Source organism: Triticum urartu, chromosome 2A (genome assembly GCF_056163025.1).
Source record: "Triticum urartu cultivar PI428250 chromosome 2A, HENAU_Tu73, whole genome shotgun sequence".
Taxonomy (NCBI): Eukaryota; Viridiplantae; Streptophyta; class Magnoliopsida; order Poales; family Poaceae; genus Triticum; species Triticum urartu.
In genome coordinates, this window is record NC_141874.1 from 748228575 (window position 1) to 748254067 (window position 25493).

A 25493-nucleotide genomic window follows, 5' to 3' on the forward strand; every position below is an offset into this window, starting at 1 on the left:
CTTTCTTGGAAATGTTTCAGTTTCTAAGTCATGTACATCACATTTTTTATGAAATCTCTTCTAAAATATTACAAAAAAAAGCAAATAAAATAAAAATTCAAAACTTTTCCCTTAATAATCCAAATGTGTACATGCATGATATTGGATTTTACTTGTTTACCATGTGTTTTACACTCGACAAGGCAATACCACTGTCCGTCCACCGTCAACCACGATTAAAATTAACATGTGTCCAAATATTTGCCTAGTGTTTTTTTGTTTGCCAAGTATTTTTTCCCCAAAATCAAACACTCGGGAAACTTTCAATATGCCGAGTGTCTATTTTTACCGAGTGTTTTACAACCACACTCCGTAAAGTTGTGTGTTTGCTGAGTGTCCAATAAAATGCACTCAACAAACTCGTTGATTCCCATAGTGGTAAATAAAAATGAAGGGAGCATCTTCCAGGGCTGTGTCTTCAAATGTAAGGACCGACAGGATAATTACACAGTGCGATGATTATGTATTGATTAATAATTGCGAGCCACCCTGTGGTTGGATGCTTAGAGGGACAGTGGTATCCCCTGTCTACCAGGTTCAAGTCTTGGTGCTTGCATTATTCCTAGGTTTATTTCAGGATTTCCGGCGATGCGCTTTCAGTGGGAGGAGATGTTCCCGTCGAAGACGAGGTGCCTACGGTGACTTCGTAAATCTCAAGATATTATGCCGGCTCAGTCTCTCGAAGGTGCTCATAGGGGTAGGGTGTGCATGTGTGACTCCAAAGCAGTTACTTACTCTGTTACTCCAGATCGAAGCTCGTCTCGCCCTTCCTTCATTTTGTGTTTGTAAATAGACATTTGTTTGTTCAGAACAAACCGACTAAAGAAACTCTGCCTGATAGTTCAGTAGTCCCCCCCCCCCACCGGCCCTCGCGTCGTCCCCTTGGGCGACTCGGGGGCGACTAGGGTTCCGCCGCCGCCACCCCCCCTCCACCCCCTTCCTTCCCCTCGCCGCTACCAGAGACGGCCGCCGGGAAGCCCGCGCGGTCGCCGGTGAAGGTGGCGGCGGGGATCTCGGCGCTCCTCCCCCTCTTGGAGGCCTGTGGTTCCTTGGGCGGCGGCCCTTGCCGGAGAGGCGACATCGTCGGGCGGTGGGCGGCGTTCGCAGGGGGTGCTGGCCAGCGTGCCCGGCCGTGCGGGCGGCGGGTGGCTGGTGGAATTCGGCCACGGCGTGTTCTGCTTCATCAGATCTGGAGGTGTGAAATCCCTATCCCCTGCTGCTTCTCTCTCGCCTCCGTGGTGGGCTAGCTACGTCTGGCTCCGGCGTTGGTGCGTGTTGGTGGTCAGCCAGGGAACCGGGGGAAACCTTGGCCGGTCCGGCCAGCCCGGCGGCGGCAACGCCCAAGGGCGCTGCTTTCCTCCATGGGGGCGCAGCCGAGGTCCCCTGCTCTCCACCCCGATCCCCGTGCCCGGGTGAAAACCTTTATCCCCGGCGGATTTGGCAGCGGCGGCGCCTTGCGCGCCGTGACCTTGCTGGAGGCGTCGTCAAGGGTGCGGGGATTGGTCGGGAGGTTATGCAGGTGAGGGATTGCGCTACCTCCTCTGCGTCGTCCGATTCCTGAAGCTCGTCTCCAACTAGTTGGGCATGGACTGTGGCGGAGCAGCCGGCGAGGTATATCCCAAATCGATGTGGTCATCCCATGTCCACCTTGCGATGCGAGGGCGACATTCTTCCAGCTCTAGGGTGAGCTTCTCGAAATCCCGACGGTGCGGCGCCTACGAGCCATGGCGAGGGGGAAGGGTCCCTCTTCGGTGATTGAGAAGGAAGATGTTGGGTCATTTCTTCTCTAAGTGTTCCTGGAGCACGGTCCATCCTCGAAGGTCGGCTATGTCCTGATGCGCTGTTCCGTTCCTGCTACATATGATCCTAGTGTGGAGTGCTCGGCCTTTACTAGCTGTAATCTTTTGTGGCTTGTGGAGGTTGTAGTGAGTAGTCTTTCCAGTGTTCCTCATTGTATCGTTCTGACCGTTGTAAGTTGGGTTGTCTGCTGTAATTCCTGGCCGGTTGATGGCTTTGTTAATTCAAAGCCGGGCTCTTCGTGAGCCTTCGTTCTAAAATAAAAAAAAGGGTGTGCATGTGTTCCTTCATAGGGGTGAGTGTATGCGCGTATGTATGAGCGCTTGCGTTTGTACTGTGTTCAATTTTTTTATATATAATTTCTATATAACAAATGGATTGTGTTCCCTTGTTACCTATTACAAGAGGCTTGCATCTTAAACAAGTAATAAAAATAATAAGGCACGATTATTTCCCTCTATATATGATAAGTTGGGTCATTCCGTCACTGTGTACGTACCAAGTTATTTACTTTATGCATAATCATATGGTAATCATCGGTTGTTCAGATGCCCTGGGTGGCACTGGCCCATGGCAAGATCCACCGTCAATTTCTTATTCTCCATCCAACGACTAGCCATTATGTGCTCTGGCTCAAAAAAAGACATGGCTAGCGGGCTCCCGAGCGTTCATTGGTAGAAACTAGCGCTCATCAAAATATGAAAAAGAATAGCTGACGCGGACGACCACAGTTCACTAAAAAAGGAACCATGTCCTCGCGTGCATTTATTTAGGGATCCAAAAAGTTCAAAAAATTGTAACTTCCGATTTAAGTGTCGAAATTTAATTTCGTTTTCACAGTTGGCTTTCTTGCGACGAGTTCTTCGAAACTAGATCTCATATAGATAGGTTTCGTCGAACTTTTTTTTGAGGCAACTTTGGATACGATGGAGGCAACTTTAGTGCTATAAAAAAACAATTTCATTTTTCCCAGTAGGACCGCCTATTAGGTTGATTTGTGTAAAAAAAATGAGAAAACCACAGACACAACATGATGCACCTTTAGTGCTACATATGTAAAATTCTAAGTTCATCATTGATGGGGCTATTGGAGGCAAAACAAGGACAATAACTTTCATATTGTTATGCACTTGAGTATCACATAAACAAATTAGCAATTTTTGGAGTGTTTTCGTGCAACTCTTGTGCATTCAACAAGCAACTGATGTGTGTTTCCTATTGGTTGGTTTGTGTAAAATGAGAAAATCAAGAAAATGTGTGCAAGTCCAACTCATCTTGTGTGTGTATGCAACTATATACATCTGCATATAGCAATTGTTGTAGCAAACTCTAAGCAACTGTCCCCCTAGCAGAAATCCACGCAATTGTTCTAGCAAGATCCCAAGCCACTATTCCTAGCAAAAAAATCCAAGCAATTGTCCTAGCAAATCCAAGAAATTGTAATACCAAAACGCAATGCAAAATTGTTTATAGCAAAACCAAGCAAATGTATTACCAACCAGCAATGCAAAATTATTCTAGCATAACCGAGCAACTATCCTACAAAACCAAGCAACTGTACTATCCAATTCAAGCAACTGCATTACTAAATAACAACCATGAAAAAAAATGTCCTAGAAAAACCAAGCAATTGTCTCTAGCATTCCTACTTAGATTGTCTACTTTAGGCAGAAAAAACGTATGATCAACTTGAATAGCCTTTGTGGACAGCTATCTTACCCCCCTCCTCTCCCCATGCAACTTATCTATTCTAACAAAAATCCAAAACAAGTCGATTACAAAGAAAACACAAAATGAAAATTGTTCTAGCAAAATAATCCAAGCAACTGTCTACCAAAACAAAGCAACTATATTACAAAAAACACAAATGCAAAAACCTGTTCAAAATGAATCCAGGCAACTGTCCCACAAAATCACGAGAACTTGACAATGATAATTACTTGCCTAACAATGATGCCTGGTTTGCATGTCATCACTAATTAGTTGGCTACAATACTAGGACAAGTTGTCTGTCGGTGTAGCTCATGCTGCATGTACTCTGAAACATAGTGTTGGCATACTCGATTGTGTGATAGACAACTTATATGTGAATTTAGTGAACATCATGATCATGGGAGGCAACTTATTAAGGACTTCTCCTTGAAAGGCAATTATAGTAGGCAAATTAAGAAGAGTTGCTTTCCTATAACACTAAAGTTTCCTCTCCAGCACCCAAAGTTGCTCAGAAAAAAAGTTCGTCGAAATATACCCATATGGGATCTAGTTTTGAAGAACTCACCGTGAAAAACCCAATGGTGAAAACGAATCTAAATTCTGATATTCGAATCAAAAGTTATGGCTTTTTAAATTTTGTAAAACCCAAATAAATGCACATATTTTTTCTTTCTTGTCTTGTGTTCGGATGGGATGAGAACCAGATAATTTCTTTTTTTGTACTATAGTGATGACACACACCCTTTATGGCAGGTCTACTCAGATGCAATGTGAGTTTTTTTTGTCGCATAGCGTGTGTGCTTCGTAAGTCCAATTAGCGCAGCTGCACTGATAAGTATTTGGGCAAAAAAGGCTATTATGTGCTCATTAGCGCTTTGGTCGGTAGAACAGTGAGAGTGCTCAGCTAGCAGAGCATACGGATAGGTGACATAGTTTAAAAAACCGAACCAGCAACCGAACTGGTGAGGCTGCCGGTTCAGGTTTTTATTGGTCGGGCCGTCAGTTCATCGGTTCATTTGAGACCAAAAACCAAAATATTAAATATATTTTTTCAAATTTTTGACCTCACATCAAATGATTACACATAACATTGGATGCAAATCATTAATAATTACAAATTATTATTAGCCTAGTTGGTTATTGAGCCTTTAGCATGCCTTGCCTGAAGGTTAGCTGTTTCATTCCTCGTTGATGCACCTTTTAAAATACTTTCTAGTTTTTAATAAAAGACCAGTACACCTTAAAAAATCAGGCAAGACGCTACTCCATGGTTTTTTCGGTCGGACCGCCGGTCTGGCCTAGTTTTTAAAACTATGATAGGTGCTGGTAGTGGTAGATAGGATGCATACCTCTGAAGTTCAGTCTTCCTCCTCCTACAGTACAGCAAACCAATATCAGTTTTCCTAAGTTAAAAAAAATACTAGTTTTCATTTACTCCCTCCGTTTCGAATTACTTGTCTTAGATTTGTTTAGATACGGATGTATCTAGCACTAAAATGAGTCTAGATACATTCGTATCTAAACAAATCCAAGACAAGTAATTTAGAACGGAGGGAGTACGTGTTTGAAATAAGATCTCACATGCATCCATGTACGGATTATTCTCTCCGGTGATGAAAATTTTCCTTGTTCTTGTTTTTCTTTCCGCCAATGAATTTTTTTTTCATATGATGATGTTATTCATTGCTGCAGCCTAGCACTACTTTTTTCCATCTCCTATCCGCTATCCATCGATGTACCATATAGTACATGCCATTTCGTACAGTCCTACCAGATCATTATAACCACACTAGAAGAACGCCCGTGCGTTGCTATGGGCTATCCGCAATGTTATCTGTAACACTCGGGTTCAACACAAAAAACCTCATCCAACGATGTACCTTCCTTTTTTCTGTTGGAACCTCCCATTCTCGATCGGCTTTCTTCCGTAGCGGGACATTTCGCGCTGGAGCCACCTCCTTTAGAACCAGATGACGTCGACCTCATCTTCACCGTGCATTGCAATAAAGATGAAAATTTTCATGTTTACAATATAATAGAGTGGGTTAAACTAACAACATACTATTGACACAAAGCAACAAATAACTACGGATAGCATTCTCAAACGTCCATTCAACTTTGCAAATGCACATTCACATTGGAGGAGAGTGGCAACATGAACGTATTCCTAGTCGCCAATAAGCCGCACCTCCATCCCACATATGCTGTAAGGGATAATTGTCGTTCTTCTCTTTCTCGTCTTTCCCTACACCTTCTACTCCCCGCGTCTTCGCTAACCCGTTTCATTGGCGCCAACCAGCGCCACGTCAATATTAGTGTGTTCGTCACCAACGCCTCATCTTCTTATTTCTCATTTCTCGTCAGTTTTAGTTCTTGTTCCTACTTATTTTCAAGAATACTCTTTCTTTTTGCTCTCTCTTATTATTTGGAACACTCTTTTCTTTCTCCAACACCATGGACCGTTTGGTGGCTTTAGTTCTTTTTCCTTCTTGTTCTTGGAACACTCTTTCTTCTTATTATCGCATGAACCACCTGGCCAATGTTGTGTCGTCTTGTCCTCACCCGCGAATATTTTGGCAACCGTCAAGGTGTGGACATCCTGCGGAGCATAGTCTTGATCCATCTAGGTGAACCCTAGGTCGCCCATGTCTCAAGAGCATGGTGGCCGTTGTCCATGTTGACAAGCGGTGCTCGGTGATTGGCCATGCAGTCGAGAGCCCGTTGATCGCCCTTGCCCACGAGCACTTTCAAAATGATTCGCTGTGATTAACTACTTGCTTAATTGATTGAGTACACAAATAATTAACGACCTACCTAATTCTTTCCATGCCTAATTAACTGTCAACCAAATCAATTAATTATCTGACTAATTGTAAAATATCCCTACTTCCAATTATCTGTAGGCATAAATAATTGTCTAAAAAATTAATTAATTGCATTAATCACTCAACTTCCAAATTGATTCGGTGCAAACAAATCCTATTTAAATGGACCTAATTAATTGCATATGTAATTAACTGTCTAGCTAATTTATTGCATCAATGGTTTGATTTCGAAATTGACTTAGTGCTCAATTTTTAAAATATTTTCGCATGAATGGCTGCTACAAACGCCAAAGATGATGACTACCTATTAATGTTAGACACATTCCCTTAACGAATTTCTTGACATTTAAATGGACACACTTGATTTGAGAATGTAGTTTGTCTGGCTCTACAAGAAATATAATATGACCGATTCCACGTGGCGGTCTGATGACCCGCCTCCCCCCACGGCCGTCCTCGCCCCCGTGATCGACGCCCTGACATTCTCAAGCACCGTGCCAGCATTAGGCCCAGCCACTACATCTTCCATGGTGTCCTGCACGACGCCCCCTCGCAGAGGCACGCGGATGCGTACGCCCATATGAAACTTGTGATTCTCAATTAATAGTAGAGATAATGATAATAATAAATGACATAGCCCGCGGGATTAGTGATTACTTATGAAGAAATATCTCATTTTATTATGGAAGGCTATCGAGATAAATCTTATGTCTGTCTTTTAGGAAGGTGATCTCACATATATGGTGCAATTTCTGAATTCTTAATTACTTATTGTTTACATAATTGAATTGAATCAACACCTACCAAAGGAAGCATGAAACAAGATCCTCCTAATGGGATTTGGTTTTTTAATGGGAGGGGGAAAACCAGTGGGAGGAGGTGGGACGAACAAAAACCGGACGAAAATAAACCGTATTAGGCTACCAACTGCTCCATTAGAAGTAGAGATTAGGAGTAGAGATGGATGGTTCCTTTGGGAGGAGGGTGGGGGTGTGCGATTTGAATGGATGGTTCTGCCCACCGTTTTCTTGTACGTGGCGGTGGAGACGGCGGCATCCAGCCATGCAGGCGAGGCATGGGTCGAGACGGGCACACGGCGAGGCGCAGTAGCAGAGGCAGGGGTGATTTTTTGCTACTGAGATGCAGGGTGTGTGATTGATCGTTCATGTTTCCGGAGGGGAGAGATGCGACCACGTGCAGATTTCATAATAAATTAATTAGGTCCATAACGGGATTTGTTTATAATGCGTTAAGATTTACGTGTTAGTTTTCTTAATAAAGAAATGCACTGATGTAGGGATCGATTGATTCGGGTAAGGAAAGATAGATTCGTGATCTTTTGTGTGTTAGGAAATTAGTGGTTTGCAAGGAAAGAGTGGAGAGAAAAAGACCAATGCGACCACGTATAGATTTCATAATAAATTAATTAGGTCCATAACGGGATTTGTTTACAATGCGTTAGGATTTATGTGTTAGTTTTCTTAATAAAGAAATGCACTGATGTAGGGAGCGATTGATTCGGGTAAGGAAAGATAGATTCGTGATCTTTTGTATGTTAGAAAATTATTGGTTTGCAAGGAAAGAATGGAAAGAAAAAGAACCAGTACGAGCGGGTGGTGGGAGGTGGGACGAATAAAAACTGGAGGAAATTGGGAGGTGGGAGGGGGCGAGTAAAAACCGACGAAAAAAACTCAACAAAATTGGGAGGTGGGAGGGAGAACGAAAAAAACCAGAAAAGATGGGAGAAGGACGAAAATAAACCGTATGAGGCTACCAACTACTCCATTAGAAGTAGAGATTGTCTTAGCATACTCTTATTGCAGAACGAGGAGCGCATCTCACGATACAGATCCAACGCTTCTGAGTCGAGGGGCACGACACCTGGTGGACACCAAATATTCACTCTATTTTTATTCATATAATACTATATTGCCAGAAAAACAAATACAACAGAACACATACAAATACCCTGAGGTCCCGAACACCGAAAGACTCACGCAAGACACAATTGCAGTAAGAAAAAGAGACCAAAGGTTACATTTCTCGCTTCTTCAACTTTACCATGAGTCCATTTTTCATCTGCAGCACACAAGACATCTTCGGCTGGACTCTGTGCCCTTCAACCACCTCCACATCAAAGTTCCACACCATTGCCGCAACAATAGTATTCATCTGCATGAATGAGACGTCCTTGCCAAGGCACAGCCTCGGGCCCGAGCTGAATGCCAAAAATTTGTGAGACGGCACGTACCGCAGCTTCTTGCCATCCTCTGAGAGCCATCTATCCGGGTTATACTCCAGGCAGTCTTTCCCCCACACGCCTTCCATTCTCCCCATGGAGTGGAGAGAAATCAATAAGGTGTCACCGGCGTGCACTACATGGCCACTCGGCATCACGTCGTTGGCGACCGCCGTCTTACGCTCGATGGGGACCGGCGGGTGCAACCTGAGAGACTCGTGTAGGGCGGCTCTCATGTAGACCAGAGATTTGGTCTCCTCCGGTTCAAAGATCACCATGGTGCTGCTGTTGTTGGCGCCTGTGGCTGCTTTCCGTGATGCAATAGGTGATAGTTCGTTGCGGATGGCCGACATGACATGAGGGTTTTGGGCGAGGTTGTAGAAGACCCATGTCAAAGCTGTGCCGATCGTGTCCCTCCCAGCGATCATGTAGTTGATGAGCGTCGCATGGAGCAAGCCATCGTTCTGCTGGTAGTCTGGATCGTCGATGTAGGAAGACAGAATGTCCACGGAAGAAGGATCTCCCTCGTTTGCAACATGTTCCTTCTTCTTCCTCCTCTCCATCATCTCCTCAATGAACCCACCTAGAACCGTGTGCGCTGCGGCGAGCTTCCTTTCCAGGCCGATGTTTAGCCGCCTCATCGCCTTCCAGCAAGAGGCCGGCACGGTGTGCCGGAACAAGGCGACCTCCATGACCGTGTCCATGGCGGCCGCTGCGTCCATGGGGGGCATGTCCGGGGAGAGGAGGCCAGGGTCCACGCCGAAGAGAGGCGCGGCGGTCATGTCGAACACGAGCCTCGTTGTCAAATCTTGCAGGTCGAACGGGGTCGCGGTGCTCGCCATGTGCATAAGCACCGGCAGGAGGCCGTTCTCCACCTTGTCACGGCAGGAACCGGTCATACCGGCAAGCAACCGTGGGTTGCTCAAGACTCTCTGGGCTCTTGCGCGCTGCCGACGCCAGGGCTCGCCTTCAGTCGTGAAGAAGCTGCCACCGGCGATGTCAAAGATGGCGGCGAACTCCGCGCCCTTGGGGAAGTTGGTGTGGTTCGTCGTGAAGATGTGCCGGACGTTGGCCGGGTCGCAGGTGAGGAAGAACCGCATCCCGGTCCCCGGTGGGCCGTGCGCCCTGAAGTTGTGGCCTGCTTCGGCGAGGACGGCGGCGAGGTAGTCGTGCAGGTTGTGGAAGTTGGCGATAAGGTAAGGTAACACGCCCACTATTGGCCAGTTTGTGGGGAGCACTGATGGGTTCTTTGATCTACTAGACCTGAGGTACAACGTGTAGAGGGGAACAAGAATGATGGCCAGTGTGGAGATGAGCAGCTCTTGCGAGAACATAATCGACATTGCTATCAGTGGTGTGGGGAGATGCTTTTACTTTGGGTGTATATATGCTGCATGGTCATGGCGGTAGCTCCATTTATATAGTGAGAAGTTCCCCTCGGTGGCATGCATGCAGCAGCCATGAATCCTCTGTGTTTATTAGTTAATGCTCGGGCACAAAATCTGAAAATTTGTAGTAAATGTGTGGGAGGTTTAGCGCTGGCAGTTGGTTCGATGGATGCATTAATAGAGTCAACGATGAGAGTTGCTTAACTACTGTGTATATGCTGGCAATCCTTGATACTCCATGCTGCCCCATGCTGCATGAACTAATAAGATGTTATAATCAGTGGAGTATGATGTACAAGACCTTGGTTTAGAAGACACTGTCTTTGATTAATTCGGCTTCACATATCACTATCAGGTCCATCACGCGTACCCGGCCCCCGGTCATCTTCCACCACGATCTCAAGTCGGTGCATGCATATGCGTATGGTCTACCATTTGCCCATATACTAATTCGGGATGAAAACAACGTGTATGCATGCAGCTGGTAGGTATCATGGCGAGATGTATCTCAGGCATTAATCACCTCTGGTCGGTGCATCCACAACCACAGAACATATCATGGCGAGATGTATTTATAGCTGATCGGTCACCACAGCGAAAAACAGTAGGAAGACCCCTACTCGCCATTTTATATTATATCAAATGGGATATGTGCACAGGAGCGGATCAGAGCAATCACAAGGCATCTAACCAGAATTGCATGCCTTCTTTAAGGCTAGTCCGAGCACTATGTATAATTAGTGCAACAATGTTTTAATCAGTCCTCCGCAATCATTTGCTTTTTTGAGGGATTTCAATAATCTGCTTTTTGGGGATTTGTTCTCAAGGTCCATTGTTTTGGGTCAGATACTCGAACAGCCCATTATCTTGATTTCCATGAAACCCTCATAATTATATTCCTCTTAGCTTCTTGTATGATCTCGGTTACCACTGACGGGCCAATAGAGGCTTGTTATCGGTGGGTCTTGGCATTGACAATGAAAATAGACTATCGGCAATGACTATCAGGCGATAGCTAACACCCTCAAATTTGCTCATTTGGCTTTTTATGTTTTATTCTGCTTTTATGATTTTATGTGGCATTTAAATCTGGCATTTGGATTTTATTTGGGTTATTCCAAACTTTGGACCAAGTGGTGTTCTTGAAGAACCTTTGATCCAAGACTAGCCCATGCTATTATATATTTATCCACCCCACTTCCATGCAACCACATACAAGGATAGAAAAACAATTCATTTTCCTATTAAAATTATTCTCACTTATTCCACCTTTACAAAACAACTACTTTGCATTGCTTGGAAATTTCAAAAAAAAAATTCATGGAGCTTCCAATACCTATAAAAAGCCAAGATCCAGAAAAACTTGGAACTCCACAGCGAAAATATTTCTACAAAATGTTAAATCCAACGAGATTCTGCCCTAAATCTAAGAAATAACCAAAACTTTATTTCCACATCTACAAATCATCTAATTTCTTTACATAATGATCATAACCCCTAGGGATCTCAAAGTCCAAGAAGTAAGGAAGTTGCCAAAATTCTTTATCATCCCTTTTCTATCATTTTAATTGGCTTAGGAATGCAAGTTTGTCGAAATGGTGAGCCGAGGTAGCATGCACAGTAAGCCGAACATGATCGGCATGGCCGAGCCATGCCAATCATGCAGTAACCATGGTCGTTGGCATGCCCGCCATGACACAAACCAACATCATGCCACCTGCAGCAAAAAACCAAGCGAGTGTGCCCTCTCACAAACTAATCTAGTTGCCGCCTATCTTTGCCACTCCACCCTGCCAGGGCCCCGATATGTGCATTTGACATCAAAGGCTAAATTTCTCAATTATTATGCGTATTCAATCACATTTTCCATGTTCAATCTTTACTTTTTATTTTATTGTAGTCTTGCATCGGGAGGGAGCTGAGAAACTATTGGAAATGGAGAATGGAGAATTCATAGAGAAAAGCATGTTTCTGAACCAAATAGAATAAAACAAAAAAGTCCTTGGAGACCTAGGGTTCCCCTATACAGTTGGTCCACATAACCTAAGCCCTGGCCACGTGACCAGGTCGTGTGAGTCCAACAGAGACTACCTCCTCTTCCTAGAGGGATACTAAAAGGGACACAAACACATCTTAACTCATTTAAGTGGCACATGATCTTTCTGTAGATGAATGTTATTATGTCATATATATGCTTTGCCTACATTAAAAAAATTACTTCGACAAATTTTCCATACTAAAATTTAAAATAATAAACTTTTTTTCACAACAAAATGGAATTCTACTTTAGCATGATGTATATGTATGTAACGATTTTAAGAATACATACAAATTGACACGGCGTGATGAATGATCATAGTTAAAATTGGGAATAATATCAATTAATATTATATTAAACATGTATGATATAAACTACTTCCAAAATTTGAATCAAAGATTGTCTAAAAATAAGTAAAAAATATATTATTAATAATCAACTTCCACTAGGATCTTCAATAAACAACACCAAATGCTAGAGTATGCATGTAGAGTCATAAGCTTGGTTTAAACATAATGGAAAGTTTGGATCCATAGTCATTCTCATACTTCATTGGCTTATTTAGTTGTGACATTCTACATAACATAAGATTGAATAGCATCTCCAAGAGTTCCACCGGCGGTACCACTAGTAGCCTGGGATTAAGTTAGAACCAATGTACCCTAAGTAATCACCAAGACTTAGTTGTTTTGGGAGCACTTTCTGCAATGTTCCTTGTGATGTTTTTCGCGTTTCAGAGGTTCATGATGAATGGATTCATGGCTGAGATAAGGTCCAGGAAGAGCCTTACATTCCCCTCCTTTCCCAGTGCACTCGCTTTGTATCTCTGACACACAAGGAGGGACACGATGGGAAAAGGTTGCCCTAGCCTCTATCGCTCTATCAGTCCATTGGCATCAGAGAGGCACGCCTTTCAAATATTTCAATAAATGCATCCCTAAGACCTGGGAATCCAAAGGGGCTCTTCAGATCATTTCATAAATGATTGACTTGTGATGAGCCGCATCTGGCCAAGTCAAAAGGTGCACCAAGCTATAACATGGATTCATCGTTGTTTATGGCGTATCTCTCGCTAGAGGCCATCGACCACTATAAACCAACAAAGTATAGCACAATTCAAGCCCCTTATACTCAAGTGACGCATGAGAACTTGATTTATCGGCCAAATTTTCGAGTTTTTATCATTGGCGGGTGTTTAGGAGCTAAATTCTGTACCAAGGCATTGGCGAGATATAGAATGATAAAACCATACTACTTGAGCAAAAATCTAATGTGTCAATTTAAATGCCTTTTACTTACTCTATTATCAATTCTTGAAACATCTACGTATCCTTAACATATCTCAGATTGTGTCAAAAGAAACATTCAACTATTAATGCATGACAATCATGAAATGGAGCTTTGTCCAAATCGACTTGTTTTTATTTAATACTAAAGAGAAGTGATAAAACCTCAACACGACAAAAATTAGTACAATTTCTTTTCTTATCAACAAGATTTTTCTTGCAGTTAGCTGATGGCCGGGAAGCGAGTTAGTTGATAAAATGCCCCACATTTTTCTTCCCAACTAGTAAGCTTGCACGTGCAACGCACGTATAGACTAACGCGCATTATGTCAAACATCTATAATTGCAAAGAAATGTGATATGTGCTAGTATAGTTGCAAAGAAATGTGATATGTGCTAGTTTATACGCACAATATATTAAACATCTATAGTTGTACAGAAATGTAATATGTGCTATTACCCAAAATAAATAAATGAAAATGCAGTTTGTGTGATGAACAGTTGGCAAAGAAGGCTTGTAAATACAAGCTCCGTCCAGAACTAACTCTCGTTGTAATGAGTGTATCAAAATACACTCGTTTCAACAACAGTTAGTCCGGGCGAAGGAAGTATTAAACAAGGTGTTTGAGCCGTCCAAAACAAAAAATCAGAAACGAAGATACATCCATGATAAAAACAGAAAATGCATGAATACACAGAACACCATGACAGTTTAGCCCAAAAGGTAGCACGTTGGTTTTTACTGGTAAAAAGGGGGAAAGAAAAGATTTGACACGATGGTTAAAACACTATTACATGATTGCTCTTTATATGAAGTCTCGGCTACTCACCTATTCTTTCGGTTGATTATTCATATGAAGTCTGAGCTACTCACTGATCTTTGCTGAGAGCATGCTCTCCGCAAATGCTAACGAATAGAAGGCCACCACGTGCCCATTAGTCTAATAGAGGGGCCCTCACCTTCTACCGAGTGTTGCCTTTTGTCGAGAAAGCCACTCTTAAAGATACCCATTCATGTACAAAATTGCATAAATTTGACAAGCGTTCATGGATACATGAATCTTTGTTTTGACCATCTTGATGGTCTTGTAAATGCCTGAAATATGAGCAGCCACTACTCAAAGCACATTTGACAGTGTTCCTCTACAGTACTAAATTTTTTTTTAGTAGTAGTGAATCTTACAAAATAGTTTATTCAAAATCAGTTATGTCTTCTCTATTCATTTTTCCTGGATCAGGGACCGTCATGTATGAGCCCAATATATTCCTGGAAAAAACAAAGATTACCATGTAAATGTTCTATAAAGATCAAACATAATCTTTACTAAACGCGCCACATGATTAGGCCCACTGAGTTCAATCTAACGGCTACTGTTAATCTAATATGTTTCCAGTGTGCACTTTCAGATTTACATTGACTGACCGTACTCCACCGCAAAGGAGGATACAAACTCCACGCACACTCCATCAAAACCCCTACAATCACGCATCATGCAAGCCACGCAAATAAAAAGATACAATATCTCATAAAAAAGGAACAGATCCCCAGGCTGATCCCCTCGCCGCACGGAAGCATTGTCGCCTTCCTGATTACCTCGCCGCCGACAGCAGTGTCACCTTCCTGGCCGGCGCCCTCCCCGCCCTGCACCTACCCATCAAGTGTGGGGTTGTTCCTCCATCACATCCTCACCGCGGACAGGCCGTCAGCTCCCTGCACCACCTTCGCCATACTCTAAAACATCATACAAGATTTTAATCTGATATTTAGACATCTCTTCTTCTTGTTCTTCTAATTAGCACGAACATTAATGGTTATATGGTGTGCTTCATGCCTCCTTCCCAAAACAATGTTAAAACAGACTATGTTCTGAATAGAATGAGCAGATTATGGATTTTTAAGTGCGGATGAGAGAGTGGTCTGAGCAAAACAATGTTACAACAGACTACCTTACCAGAACTACGTATCAAAATGGTTTGCTGCAAAAAAAGAACACAGTTATAATTCCTTATGCTAATCTCTTTGTTCAAGAACACTTCCTGACAAGCCAATCTCTATCAGATTTTGCAATGTCATTAGATAATTTTCTTATAGCCTCCTGAGGGTCTGCATGCCAACATTTTTTTCCACATGATCAAGCATGAATGCCTTCGTAAATAAAGCAACTCAAAATGGTGCAGTCGATTAATAGGGTGCTCTCTAACCGTGCTTGAATAATAAATGTGTTCATGAGCTGAATCTGCAATATTGGGCCATGAATTTACTACAAATACATCTCATTTATAATTTAATCTTGGTATGGTTGCAAATGTCAAAAGGTATATTAGCTAAAGATTGTTGCTTGAACACTGACCTTTGTGGGTGCAGGGAGCAGGGACCATGAACGGAACAACCATAATCTAGAAAACAAACAAGTTCTTTATAAGAAAAAAGAAACAGATGGCATGGAGATGGAAAATATTTCTATTTCTTCACTTGTGCCTAGCACCAAATCTATACCTGCCCTATAATAAATCATGTGAATAATCTCATAATAGGTTCTTGTTTATACTTGTTTTTGGAAAAAAAATTCCACAAACTTTGGCCCAGGATGAATCTTGTGCATCAAGTCCTTAAAGGAAGAGGAAACATCAACTCTACAAGGGAAGGGGGAACTAAATTTTTGCATGTCTCCATTTCGTTGATTCAAAGCAAGTGGAAACTAAAATCTGGGAAATCTGTAGACATGATAAAATATGAAGATATATGAGCCAGAGTTGTACCTTCACATTGGGACATCAACAAAAGCCTTCGCCTGAACAAAAAATTGCTATCATCAAAAGAAAAGAAAAATAGATAGATCACACCATTACGTAGCACATGGCCCTCTGAAACTCACAGTTCAGCCTCTGCGATTAGAACAGGTAGCTCAACTCGTCTGAACCCAATCTCGCCTCCCAAAGCATAACTGGAAACAAACCAATGAACCAAACGCTCACACACAACGTAAGCTTGAGTCACTACCACATGAATACAGTCCAGGGGTGCGTTGTACTGTTGTAGCCTTGTAGGATGTGGGGGAAAGAAAGGGGTGGATGGATAAAAAATGTTCGTCGTCGCTGCAGCTTGGGAGCACCATGGGGTGCGAAATCTGGGCAATTGGCCCCGCCCTGATTCAAGCACGAACAACAGTCAATGGATACGACGGCTGTCGTGGTGCACTAATGAATTCGTCGTCGTCTCTGGAGAACTTGGGTTAGGAACACACTACCATTACACGATTTAGATGTGATTCAGTTCTATATATATTAAAAAATGATACGCCTCGTTTTGTTGAGTGCCACATAATTGTATAGTACTGTGCAAAAAATTGAGAACTATTCTGTCTGTGCCAAGTAAACTGATGGCAATAAATCTTATATCAATATCAAAGGAGAGCCAAAAACACGTTTTTTAATTAAAAGATGCTTACAACCAGATATTAGTATGAAATCATGTGGTAGAGCCAAAAATTAAATGATATATGTTACAAGCTAGCAAAATAAATACAAAAGAAACATAATCCAAGTGCATAATAGCAAGTTCGGTCCTATCCATGTTAAGACATGAATACCCTGGTTCATTCCTTCTCTCCTCAGATGTTAAGACATAATATTACTTGAAATGTGGTAGGTGCAGCGTAACCAGAGAAAATAATGTGATAGATTTCTAAAAAATAATGGAAAGTATCAATTGGAGTCCTCAGAATGGGAAAGATCCTAATCCCCAAGGATCAAATACAAGCGACAAAATATTATCATAACAAACAAATTTTATTAGACATGCAAAACCACTACAACTTTCAAAGTATACGGTTAAATTTTATTATATTTTTACTGTTGTACGTACGCAAAAACGCGCAAAGGGTTTTATAGACTTGTGGTACCTCTTGTAGTCTTTTTAGTGATGCGTCCTCAAAAGTATAGAAATTAACAAAAGGTCGGCATGCCTGCACATTGGCGGAGGCAGGATTAGTGAAATTAGGATGTTGTGGAGGGCCCAGTTAGAGCAAAAAAAAACAAATCAAAAGCGGCATTGTTCATGTTTTATTAGGGACAAATCGATGGTATTTGTGTGTATGTGTGTGTGGTGGGGGCGGTAGTAGAAAAAGGGCCTTTAGTCCCGGTTCTGGAACCGGGACTAAAGGGTCGGTACTAAAGCCTCCCCCTTTAGTCCCGGTTCTTACTGGAACCGGGACTAAAGGCCCTCCACGTGGCCGCTGCCTGGAGGTCCACCTTTAGTCCCGGTTGGTAACACCAACCGGCACTAAAGGAAATTTTATGATTTTTTTTGAATTTTTTTAGATTTTTTTTTGAATTTCAAATTTCTGAATTATTTTAACGTCTAATCTCTAATCACCCCTCATCAATGCTCAATTTAACCTTTAATCTCTAATCACCCCTCATCATTCCAAATCATCTAACTTCCCAAACGGTCACCCATCCTCTCACTACTCCAGCCTGAGCACGCTTAACTTCCGGGTTCTATTCTCCCTCGTTTCCAAGTCTGCACTTGTTGTTTTTCTGACAATAGTAAGATGTCAATCCTATTAACCCTCAGGAATTTAGCTTGAGCATGAATTCACACATTTCACTGTTTGAGTTTGAAACTATTGTTCTAAAAATCAATAATTATTCAGTAACACTAATATTTCTTGAATAAGTAGTCTGACCACAGTTTGACCACAGTTTGACCACAGTTTGACCAGATTTGACCAAAATTCAAAAAACTGAAATAATTATTTAGTAACACTAATATTTCTTGAATAAGTAGTTTGACCATTGTTTGACCACAGTTTGACCATAGTTGACCAAAATTCAAAAAACTGAAATAATTATTTAATAACACTAATATTCTTGAATAATTATTTAGTAACACAAATACTTCTTGAATAGTTTGACCAGATTTAACAAAAATTCAAAAAAACTAAAATTTGAGCATAACTTTTTTTCCTTTTAGAATTTGAGGATTCTAAAAATTTGCAAACAGGCCATAGGCTGTCAACATCGGAAGCGGATTTTTGTTCTGAACATTTTTGATATATTATACGTTTTTTCCGACATCGTATGCAAAAGTTATAGCCGTTTTACATTTTCCCTACACTTTTTGCAAAACATGTCCAAATCTAAGTTTTTAAATTTTCCTAACTAGTAGATGTAGTAATATAACTACCTCTCGAAGGATTTTATTTTTTGAAGTTTTTATCATTTTTCTTTTGATTTTTTCAAAACAAAAAAGGCGATCCACCAGGGGGGTAGAGTTTGGAAATGGGACCTTTAGTCCCGGTTTGAGACACAAACCGGGACTAAAGGGCATCGCACCCTTTAGTCCCGGTTCGTGTCTCAAACCGGGACTAAAGGTCTAATCTTTAGTCCCGTTTGAGACACAAACCGGGACTAAAGGGCATCGCACCCTTTAGTCTCGGTTCGTGTCTCAAACCGGGACTAAAGGGCTCAGGTGAACCGGGACTAATGCCTTAGCCGAATGAACCGGGACCAATGCTCATATTAGTCCCGGTTCGTGACTGAACCGGGACTAATATGAATATTGCCCGTGACCAAAGCCCTGTTTTCTACTAGTGGGGGGAGGTCCTCTGCGGGTCATGTATTTATCCGCAACGGCATGCCTGCAAATAAGAACAAAAAATAAATATTTGATCACTACAATTATTGTGATAGTTGAATTTATCAGTACCCACATTTAACTGGGAACAGAAATAGTCCAGATGATGTACTCCTAATCCCTCAAATTCAATTGTGTGATATCATTATTCCTCTACATGTGGTGCAGCAAGCCATTGAATCATGCTCTTAATTTCAGGATTTCCACAAAAAGCCCCACAACACCAGTTTCTGACTGAAACTCCTATACAGTCAATGGATCACTTGGACAGTTATCCTCGATATTATAATCTTGGAACCATGCGTTCAAAGTTAAAAAACGATCAGGAAGATCAGAACATAAAAATACCATCTTCTAATGACGTGCATATATATATGTATATATATATATATGTATATATATATATATATATATATATTAAGTCACTATTGATCATGTTAGACATTATTTGAAATTCTATACACGAGGTTCATTGGAATAGTTGATTGCTTCATTGGTGGACGAACCGAAAAAAATGATAGGGGCAAATACATGCTATTAAGTCAATTTATGAACCTTGGCAGAGATGGAGATGTTAACTAATAGACTGATATTTGTCAGTTGTGATTGAAATTAGGTCATTCATAGAAGAATCAACTATGAAAAAATAGCAGAAAATAAGAATATGGAACATTAGCATGGAGTTGTATGGTTCGGGATTTGACAATGTAGATGAAAATTGTTGAATTGCAGTTTGATGTACACCCTAACCACACATAGCAATCACGAAAGTAGCCCAAATATGCTCAGGATTAGTAGATGAGTAGCATTGATATGCTCGTCCTTAGAACCCGAACCTTCTGAAAAAAGCACAAATTCCAGAGAAGAATGTTATATTTTGAGTGTATGTGGGTTCGATGTTTATGGTGAAATTCCTGTGAAATGTTGATTTACTCCAGTAAGGCTAATGGTAGCTACACCTGATGACCTGAACATCATGCAGTAAAACGATCTCTCTCAGCTATAAAGAATGCAGCGGCTAGCTAGAAAACAAGTGCAAAAAAATGACTTTGCAAGAGGGAGAATATTTCTTACTTGTGTACATGAGATTCAGGAATGCTACAGCGATGCTTGTGAGCCCTGCCGTCTCGCCTAAAATTCAAGTAGCCTGCTGAAAAGAAAATTGGGAAGTCAACATACAAACAATTAAGAGCATGGTTGTCCTGCCCAAGTGAGACTTTCAAAAAATCTGAGCCAGTTCATGACGACAAGACATAATGTTTTACATATATACCAAATTTGCAATCAGAAGCATCAAGTTCTCTTGGGTGCAAGGATCATATACTGGGTAATGCCACTCTCGACACAACCACATGTCTCTCCTTCTTCATGGTCTATCAGTCCATCCCATTGATGCTTGGTAGAGAGTCCATGAGATTCATTTGTTTGTCGTTCCCGTGAGCTAGCCTCATACACACGTCCTTTTGCTCAAAATTAAGGTATGCCTACAAATATTTGATCACTACAATTATTGTGATAGTTGATATTTGATCTTGCACGTGCAAACGCACGTCCCCACTAATATTACAAACATACGAGAGAATTAAAATGCATAGAAAGAATTTTGTTTGCACCAGGTATTGATTCAAGTTGATTGATCAGGACAGAGCATTGCATTGACAATACCCAACATCAAGTTCTTGTCAATTGGGTAAATGCAAGAGAGCATAATACTTGGTGCAACACTTGAATATACATACAACTAATACTGGTGGAAAGCTCACATACACGAAGCGCAGAGCTTCGCCAGATAAACTTCCACGTGAAAATATGGCAACCCACAATTGCAATATCTCAACATATCACATTACAGACAGGTAACACAGCAGTCTAAGAAACACTTTTAATTACACTAACATTTGGGGTATTTGGGATACTTGTCATGAATAATTTCTCCCATCAACATCATTGCAACTTAGCACAATTCATTTTCTTTTCTGTAGAAGGTCGATCTTATTTCTTCTAGCTAACCTGTCTGCTCTATGGATCTTGGAGCTGCAGGCAGATGGACACATCTCCGCTCAGAGCATGTTTGTAAGCAAAAATTATACCTAACGATATAATCTACAGAAAACTAATGCTCAGGCATAAATACTAAAAAATCAATGGCTTAGCAGTTGATGGTGAAAGTACATTACAAGTTGAAGTTTCTGGTTCCAACAAATCCCAGCTATTGGTTTCCGTCAGCCAATAGTTCATTATCGTATTAACCAAGGTTTGTGCTTCACTTATGGAGGTCGCCGGTAGAAACTATTTGTTCATACAAGTGTTTTTCAAGCTATAACATTTTAACTTAGGTTCCATTTTCATCCATCACTACACATTTTAATTTCTATGTGCAGGAAAAAAAATACCTTGATGACGATGCTCGGTGCAGAAGAAGTCATCATCATCTAGGTTGACATTGACATACCGTTCATCCAAATCCATGAAAATCATGGGTGCTCCATCTCCATATCCATGACGTTCTCTCGTAGAGTTACTTCTTCGTACCTGCAAGAAGCAACACTTTTAGATAAAAATGATACTGCTTTCTTATTCTTATGACATATCATTCTCCATCAAACCATTTTGTACCCATTCTATGCCAGTTTTACATATGTAAAGTGAAAAGGTGTATGAAAGATCTAACAAACAGAGTAAAACTTTTGAATATAACTTGACGACAATGGTACAGTAGCAAGATGTTAAATATCGCATTTGGAGTGCTAACCAACTCCAAAAGGCAAGCAAGTCTGCCCGTTAAACATGACAGAATGTTAAGAAATGTTAATAGTTTTGGAAGGTGTTAAAATCCCCTCCGAACATACATTAAGCGCACAGTTAATTAATCCCACCAATTAGCCCCTATAAATCTGTACCGCTTTGTCCTCATGAACATTCCACCCGCGCAACCGCCGCGCTATCGCTCCTCTGCCCTGTGCTGCGTCCCAGGCCTCCGCTCCTCTGCCCCTAACTCCTAGAAACCATCAAAGGAATGAGAACTTGACATAATATGGTTGAAACATATATAGTTGAGATTTCATTGGGCTACATTTTTGTGTGAATGCAAAGGATATCTAACATATTTATGGGAATGTTCGATCTTTTTTTGCAACTGCAACTAAATAAACAAATTAAAACTAATGCATTTACAGGAATATTCAATCTTTTTAGCCAATCCAACTAAAGCACATCATATCCAAATAGGAAGCACCCTAAAAATATACTATACAGAACCATCACATGAAAATCTCTAACTTGAGCTGAAAGGTCTAATGTCATGAGTGTACCAAGCAGAGCATTTATTTTCCAAGCAGAGAGGCTGCAGGGTGCCTTATATGCATTCAACAAAAGAACAGTAGAAGATTTGTCTCAATAGGAAATATTTATCACCAATAGATCTTTTATTGGAGGGGTGGAAATTCTTAATACAGTGGGACACTCTGGAGCACTCCTGCCCATATACTTATGCTAAACTTGTAGCATGTAACACTCATGCAGTACTGTCCATTAGCAAGTATTGTTCTCTTTAAACTTTTCTTATGCTAAAAAATAGATGACTGCAGTTTTGCACAATGTACTGCTTATCCTATATTCAGGTTCTTCTTGCGTGTGATGACCCAGTTACCTACAGGGCTGGTATGGATTACTAACAGGGTGACATGGTTAACTGCAGAATCATGTTTTACTTTACTAAGTATAATTGACCAGTACACAATTAGCGCTCACAGAAATCTATGGTGTTTCACCCAATAGAAATATTTTTTTAGGGCTATCAATTAAAAGTGGTTAAGATATAAACGCTCTTATATTTCTTTACAGAGGGAGTATTTTATAAAGTTAACATACATTAGAATTATTGAAAATTGTCAGAATTCACAGGCATTGTTCTTAATTTCACTGTGCAGAACTATTGTAGATGCCATTATTTTGTCAAACGGATTAAGGTTTCTCAGCTATATCTAAATAATTTAATTCTGTCATCTGCAAATTTCCGTTACAGAAAGCTGCAGCATATTTGGACAACCATGTACTATATTTTGTAGATGAAGAGAAAAAAGAAGCTGCTAGCTCATGAGAAAGGATTTCGTTGAGCGCATCAACACATGGCTTCATGGGCCTAATGGAGCAAAGATGAATTGAGTTTTGAATCATTTAAGCAAATGATTATTAAGGCTGCTAAATGAATCCTCAGTGTACATCCTTCAATACAAAATGATAATCATACATGGCAAGAACAAACACAAGTAAAATGGAAGATAACAAACTTTCTGGCTTCGCTCATTTTCAGTTTAACAGTGCAGTATTCCAGAGTGCAGACTATGCCCATCAAGCCTAAAATAAATCCTATTACCATCATTTCGCCACCACACAGTTTTCAAAAGGAGTACAAGAAACATCTTTTGCATACAACAATTGTAAGCTAGATATTCAGATCTAGGAAGAGTTGCAAAATTCTCCCACTATAGTTATCCTTCCTAGCAACAAGCGACAAACAAATACTTTACTACCATGGAATCAAATTTTCAGGGGAAGCAGCCAACATTTTTTTTACAGAGGGCAGAGGAAGCACTCACTGATGATGGCTTGGCACGGGCCTATACGGCTGTACCATGGCCATGCCGCCCATGACGAGGAGTTTCCCAAGTAGCCTATCGGCCTGCAAAATCATCAGCAGCAGAGCGTCAGCCACACCCACGCAGTTAACAAACATTGCTCGGGTAGAGATCAAATTGAGAAAGAGATCGAAAGGCCAGCACATTACCATCTCGCTCTGGTTTTGTTCCCTGCCTCTCTCCGATGGTGGCAAAAACCCTAGGCGGGTGCGGTTCGTCTCGTCTCAAGGGGAGACGCGGGGCCCGTGTGCAGGACCAGAGGACCGCAGGGCCGCGGGCCGCGAGGGCGGGGCAGATGGAGGCCAAGAGGGATCGCTCCCTCCAAGCTTGACGCCGACGGTAACTGCGGGAACGCATCCTCGAGTAGCTGCGGGAGGTGGCGAAGGGCGCGGCGGGGCGGCTCCCGCGGCTGGGGAGGCGTCGACCCGCGACGGCTCCCCCGAGGCCCTGGTGGCGGCTCTCGTGGCTCCCGTGGCTCCGTCGGAGAAGGACGCGGCTACGGGAGGCGGCGAAGGGCGCGGCGGAGCGGCTCGTGTGGCTAACGGCGGTGAAGGGCGCAAGGCTGCGGCGAAGGGAGACGAACGGCGTGGGAGGAGAGGAGGAGATCGTGCCGGAGGCGAATGGCACAGGAGGAGGAGGAGGTCGTGTGGTCGTGCGGGCCAACCTGTTTTTTTAACTGCGAGGCAGATTAGCGATGGATTGTACTAGCTTATTGCGTGGTTGGTAGTGTTAAACACAAAATAATTAAGGGCCATTAGATTTTGATGTTGGATGTATGTGATTGTTTGAATCTGCTCCTCTCTTCCTTTTATAGTGGTAGTAGATAGTAGATAGTAGATTGATAAAATACCTTCTATTAAGAATAACCATCACTGTTTAGTTGAACTAGAAGGGTTGGTGCGCTCCATCGTGCCCATGTATCATGCCAATTATAAAGCTTGTATCACAATGTTTGTTTGCGCTATGTTATTATTTGGTATTCATGAAGGAAATATGCCCTAGAGGCAATAGTAAAGTTATTATTTATTTCCTTATTTCATGATAAATGTTTATTATTCATGCTAGAATTGTATTAACCGGAAATATAATACATGTGTGAATACATAGACAAACAGAGTGTCACTAGTATGCCTCTACTTGACTAGCTCGTTAATCAAAGATGGTTATGTTTCCTAACCATGGACAAAGAGTTGTTATTTGATTAACGGGATCACATCATTAGTTGAATGATCTGATTGACATGACCCATTCCATTAGCTTAGCACCTGATCGTTTAGTATGTTGCTATTGCTTTCTTCATGACTTATACATCTTCCTATGACTATGAGATTATGCAACTCCCGTTTGCCGGAGGAACACTTTGTGTGCTACCAAACGTCACAACGTAACTGGGTGATTATAAAGGAGCTCTACATGTGTCTCCAAAGGTACATGTTGGGTTGGCGTATTTCGAGATTAGGATTTGTCACTCCGATTGTCGGAGAGGTATCTCTGGGCCCTCTCGGTAATGCACATCACTTAAGCCTTGCAAGCATTGCAGCTAATGAGTTAGTTGCGAGATGATGTATTATGGAACGAGTAAAGAGACTTGCCGGTAACGAGATTGAACTAGGTATTGGATACCGACGATCGAATCTCGGGCAAGTAACATACCGATGACAAAGGGAACAACGTATGTTGTTATGCGGTCTGACCGATAAAGATCTTCGTAGAATATGTAGGAGCCAATATGAGCATCCAGGTGCCGCTATTGGTTATTGACCGGAGACGTGTCTCGGTCATGTCTACATTGTTCTCGAACCCGTAGGGTCCGCATGCTTAAGGTTTCGATGACAGTTATATTATGAGTTTATGAGTTTTGATGTACCGAAGGAGTTCGGAGTCCCGGATGAG

The 25493-nt window shown here is 41.8% G+C and overlaps 1 protein-coding gene, 1 long non-coding RNA gene and 1 pseudogene across 7 annotated transcripts; all 3 read right to left on the minus strand.

The window, feature by feature from the left end:
* Positions 1–8278: 8278 nt before the first annotated feature.
* On the minus strand, positions 8279–9978 carry LOC125534510 (noroxomaritidine synthase 2 pseudogene; annotated as a pseudogene).
* A 4450-nt stretch (positions 9979–14428) lies between these two features.
* LOC147987660 (uncharacterized) lies at positions 14429–17448 on the minus strand. 2 transcript variants are annotated; one of them, XR_015615307.1, is made up of 5 exons: positions 17228–17448; positions 16202–16569; positions 16086–16117; positions 15677–15722; positions 14429–15036 (listed from the first exon to the last, which is right to left on the minus strand). It is a non-coding gene; the product is annotated as an uncharacterized LOC147987660 (long non-coding RNA). The 2 variants fall into 2 exon arrangements; XR_015615306.1 differs by having other exon boundaries at positions 14429–15057.
* A 1312-nt stretch (positions 17449–18760) lies between these two features.
* Positions 18761–24251, minus strand: LOC147987661 (uncharacterized). 5 transcript variants are annotated; one of them, XM_087540394.1, is made up of 9 exons: positions 23750–24251; positions 23562–23644; positions 21864–21954; positions 21357–21495; positions 20237–20447; positions 20038–20110; positions 19800–19930; positions 19040–19253; positions 18761–18967 (listed from the first exon to the last, which is right to left on the minus strand). In XM_087540394.1, the coding sequence occupies exons 1-5, from the start codon at positions 23750–23752 to the stop codon at positions 20437–20439; spliced, it is 327 nt and encodes a 108-aa protein (XP_087396520.1). In that variant the 5' UTR covers positions 23753–24251; the 3' UTR covers positions 18761–18967; positions 19040–19253; positions 19800–19930; positions 20038–20110; positions 20237–20436. The 5 variants fall into 5 exon arrangements, 4 of the variants coding, with proteins under 4 accessions (XP_087396520.1, XP_087396519.1, XP_087396522.1 ...); XM_087540393.1 differs by having other exon boundaries at positions 18762–18967; positions 20038–20113; XR_015615308.1 differs by having other exon boundaries at positions 18763–18967; positions 20038–20113; positions 21864–21961.
* Between the last annotated feature and the right edge of the window lie 1242 nt (positions 24252–25493).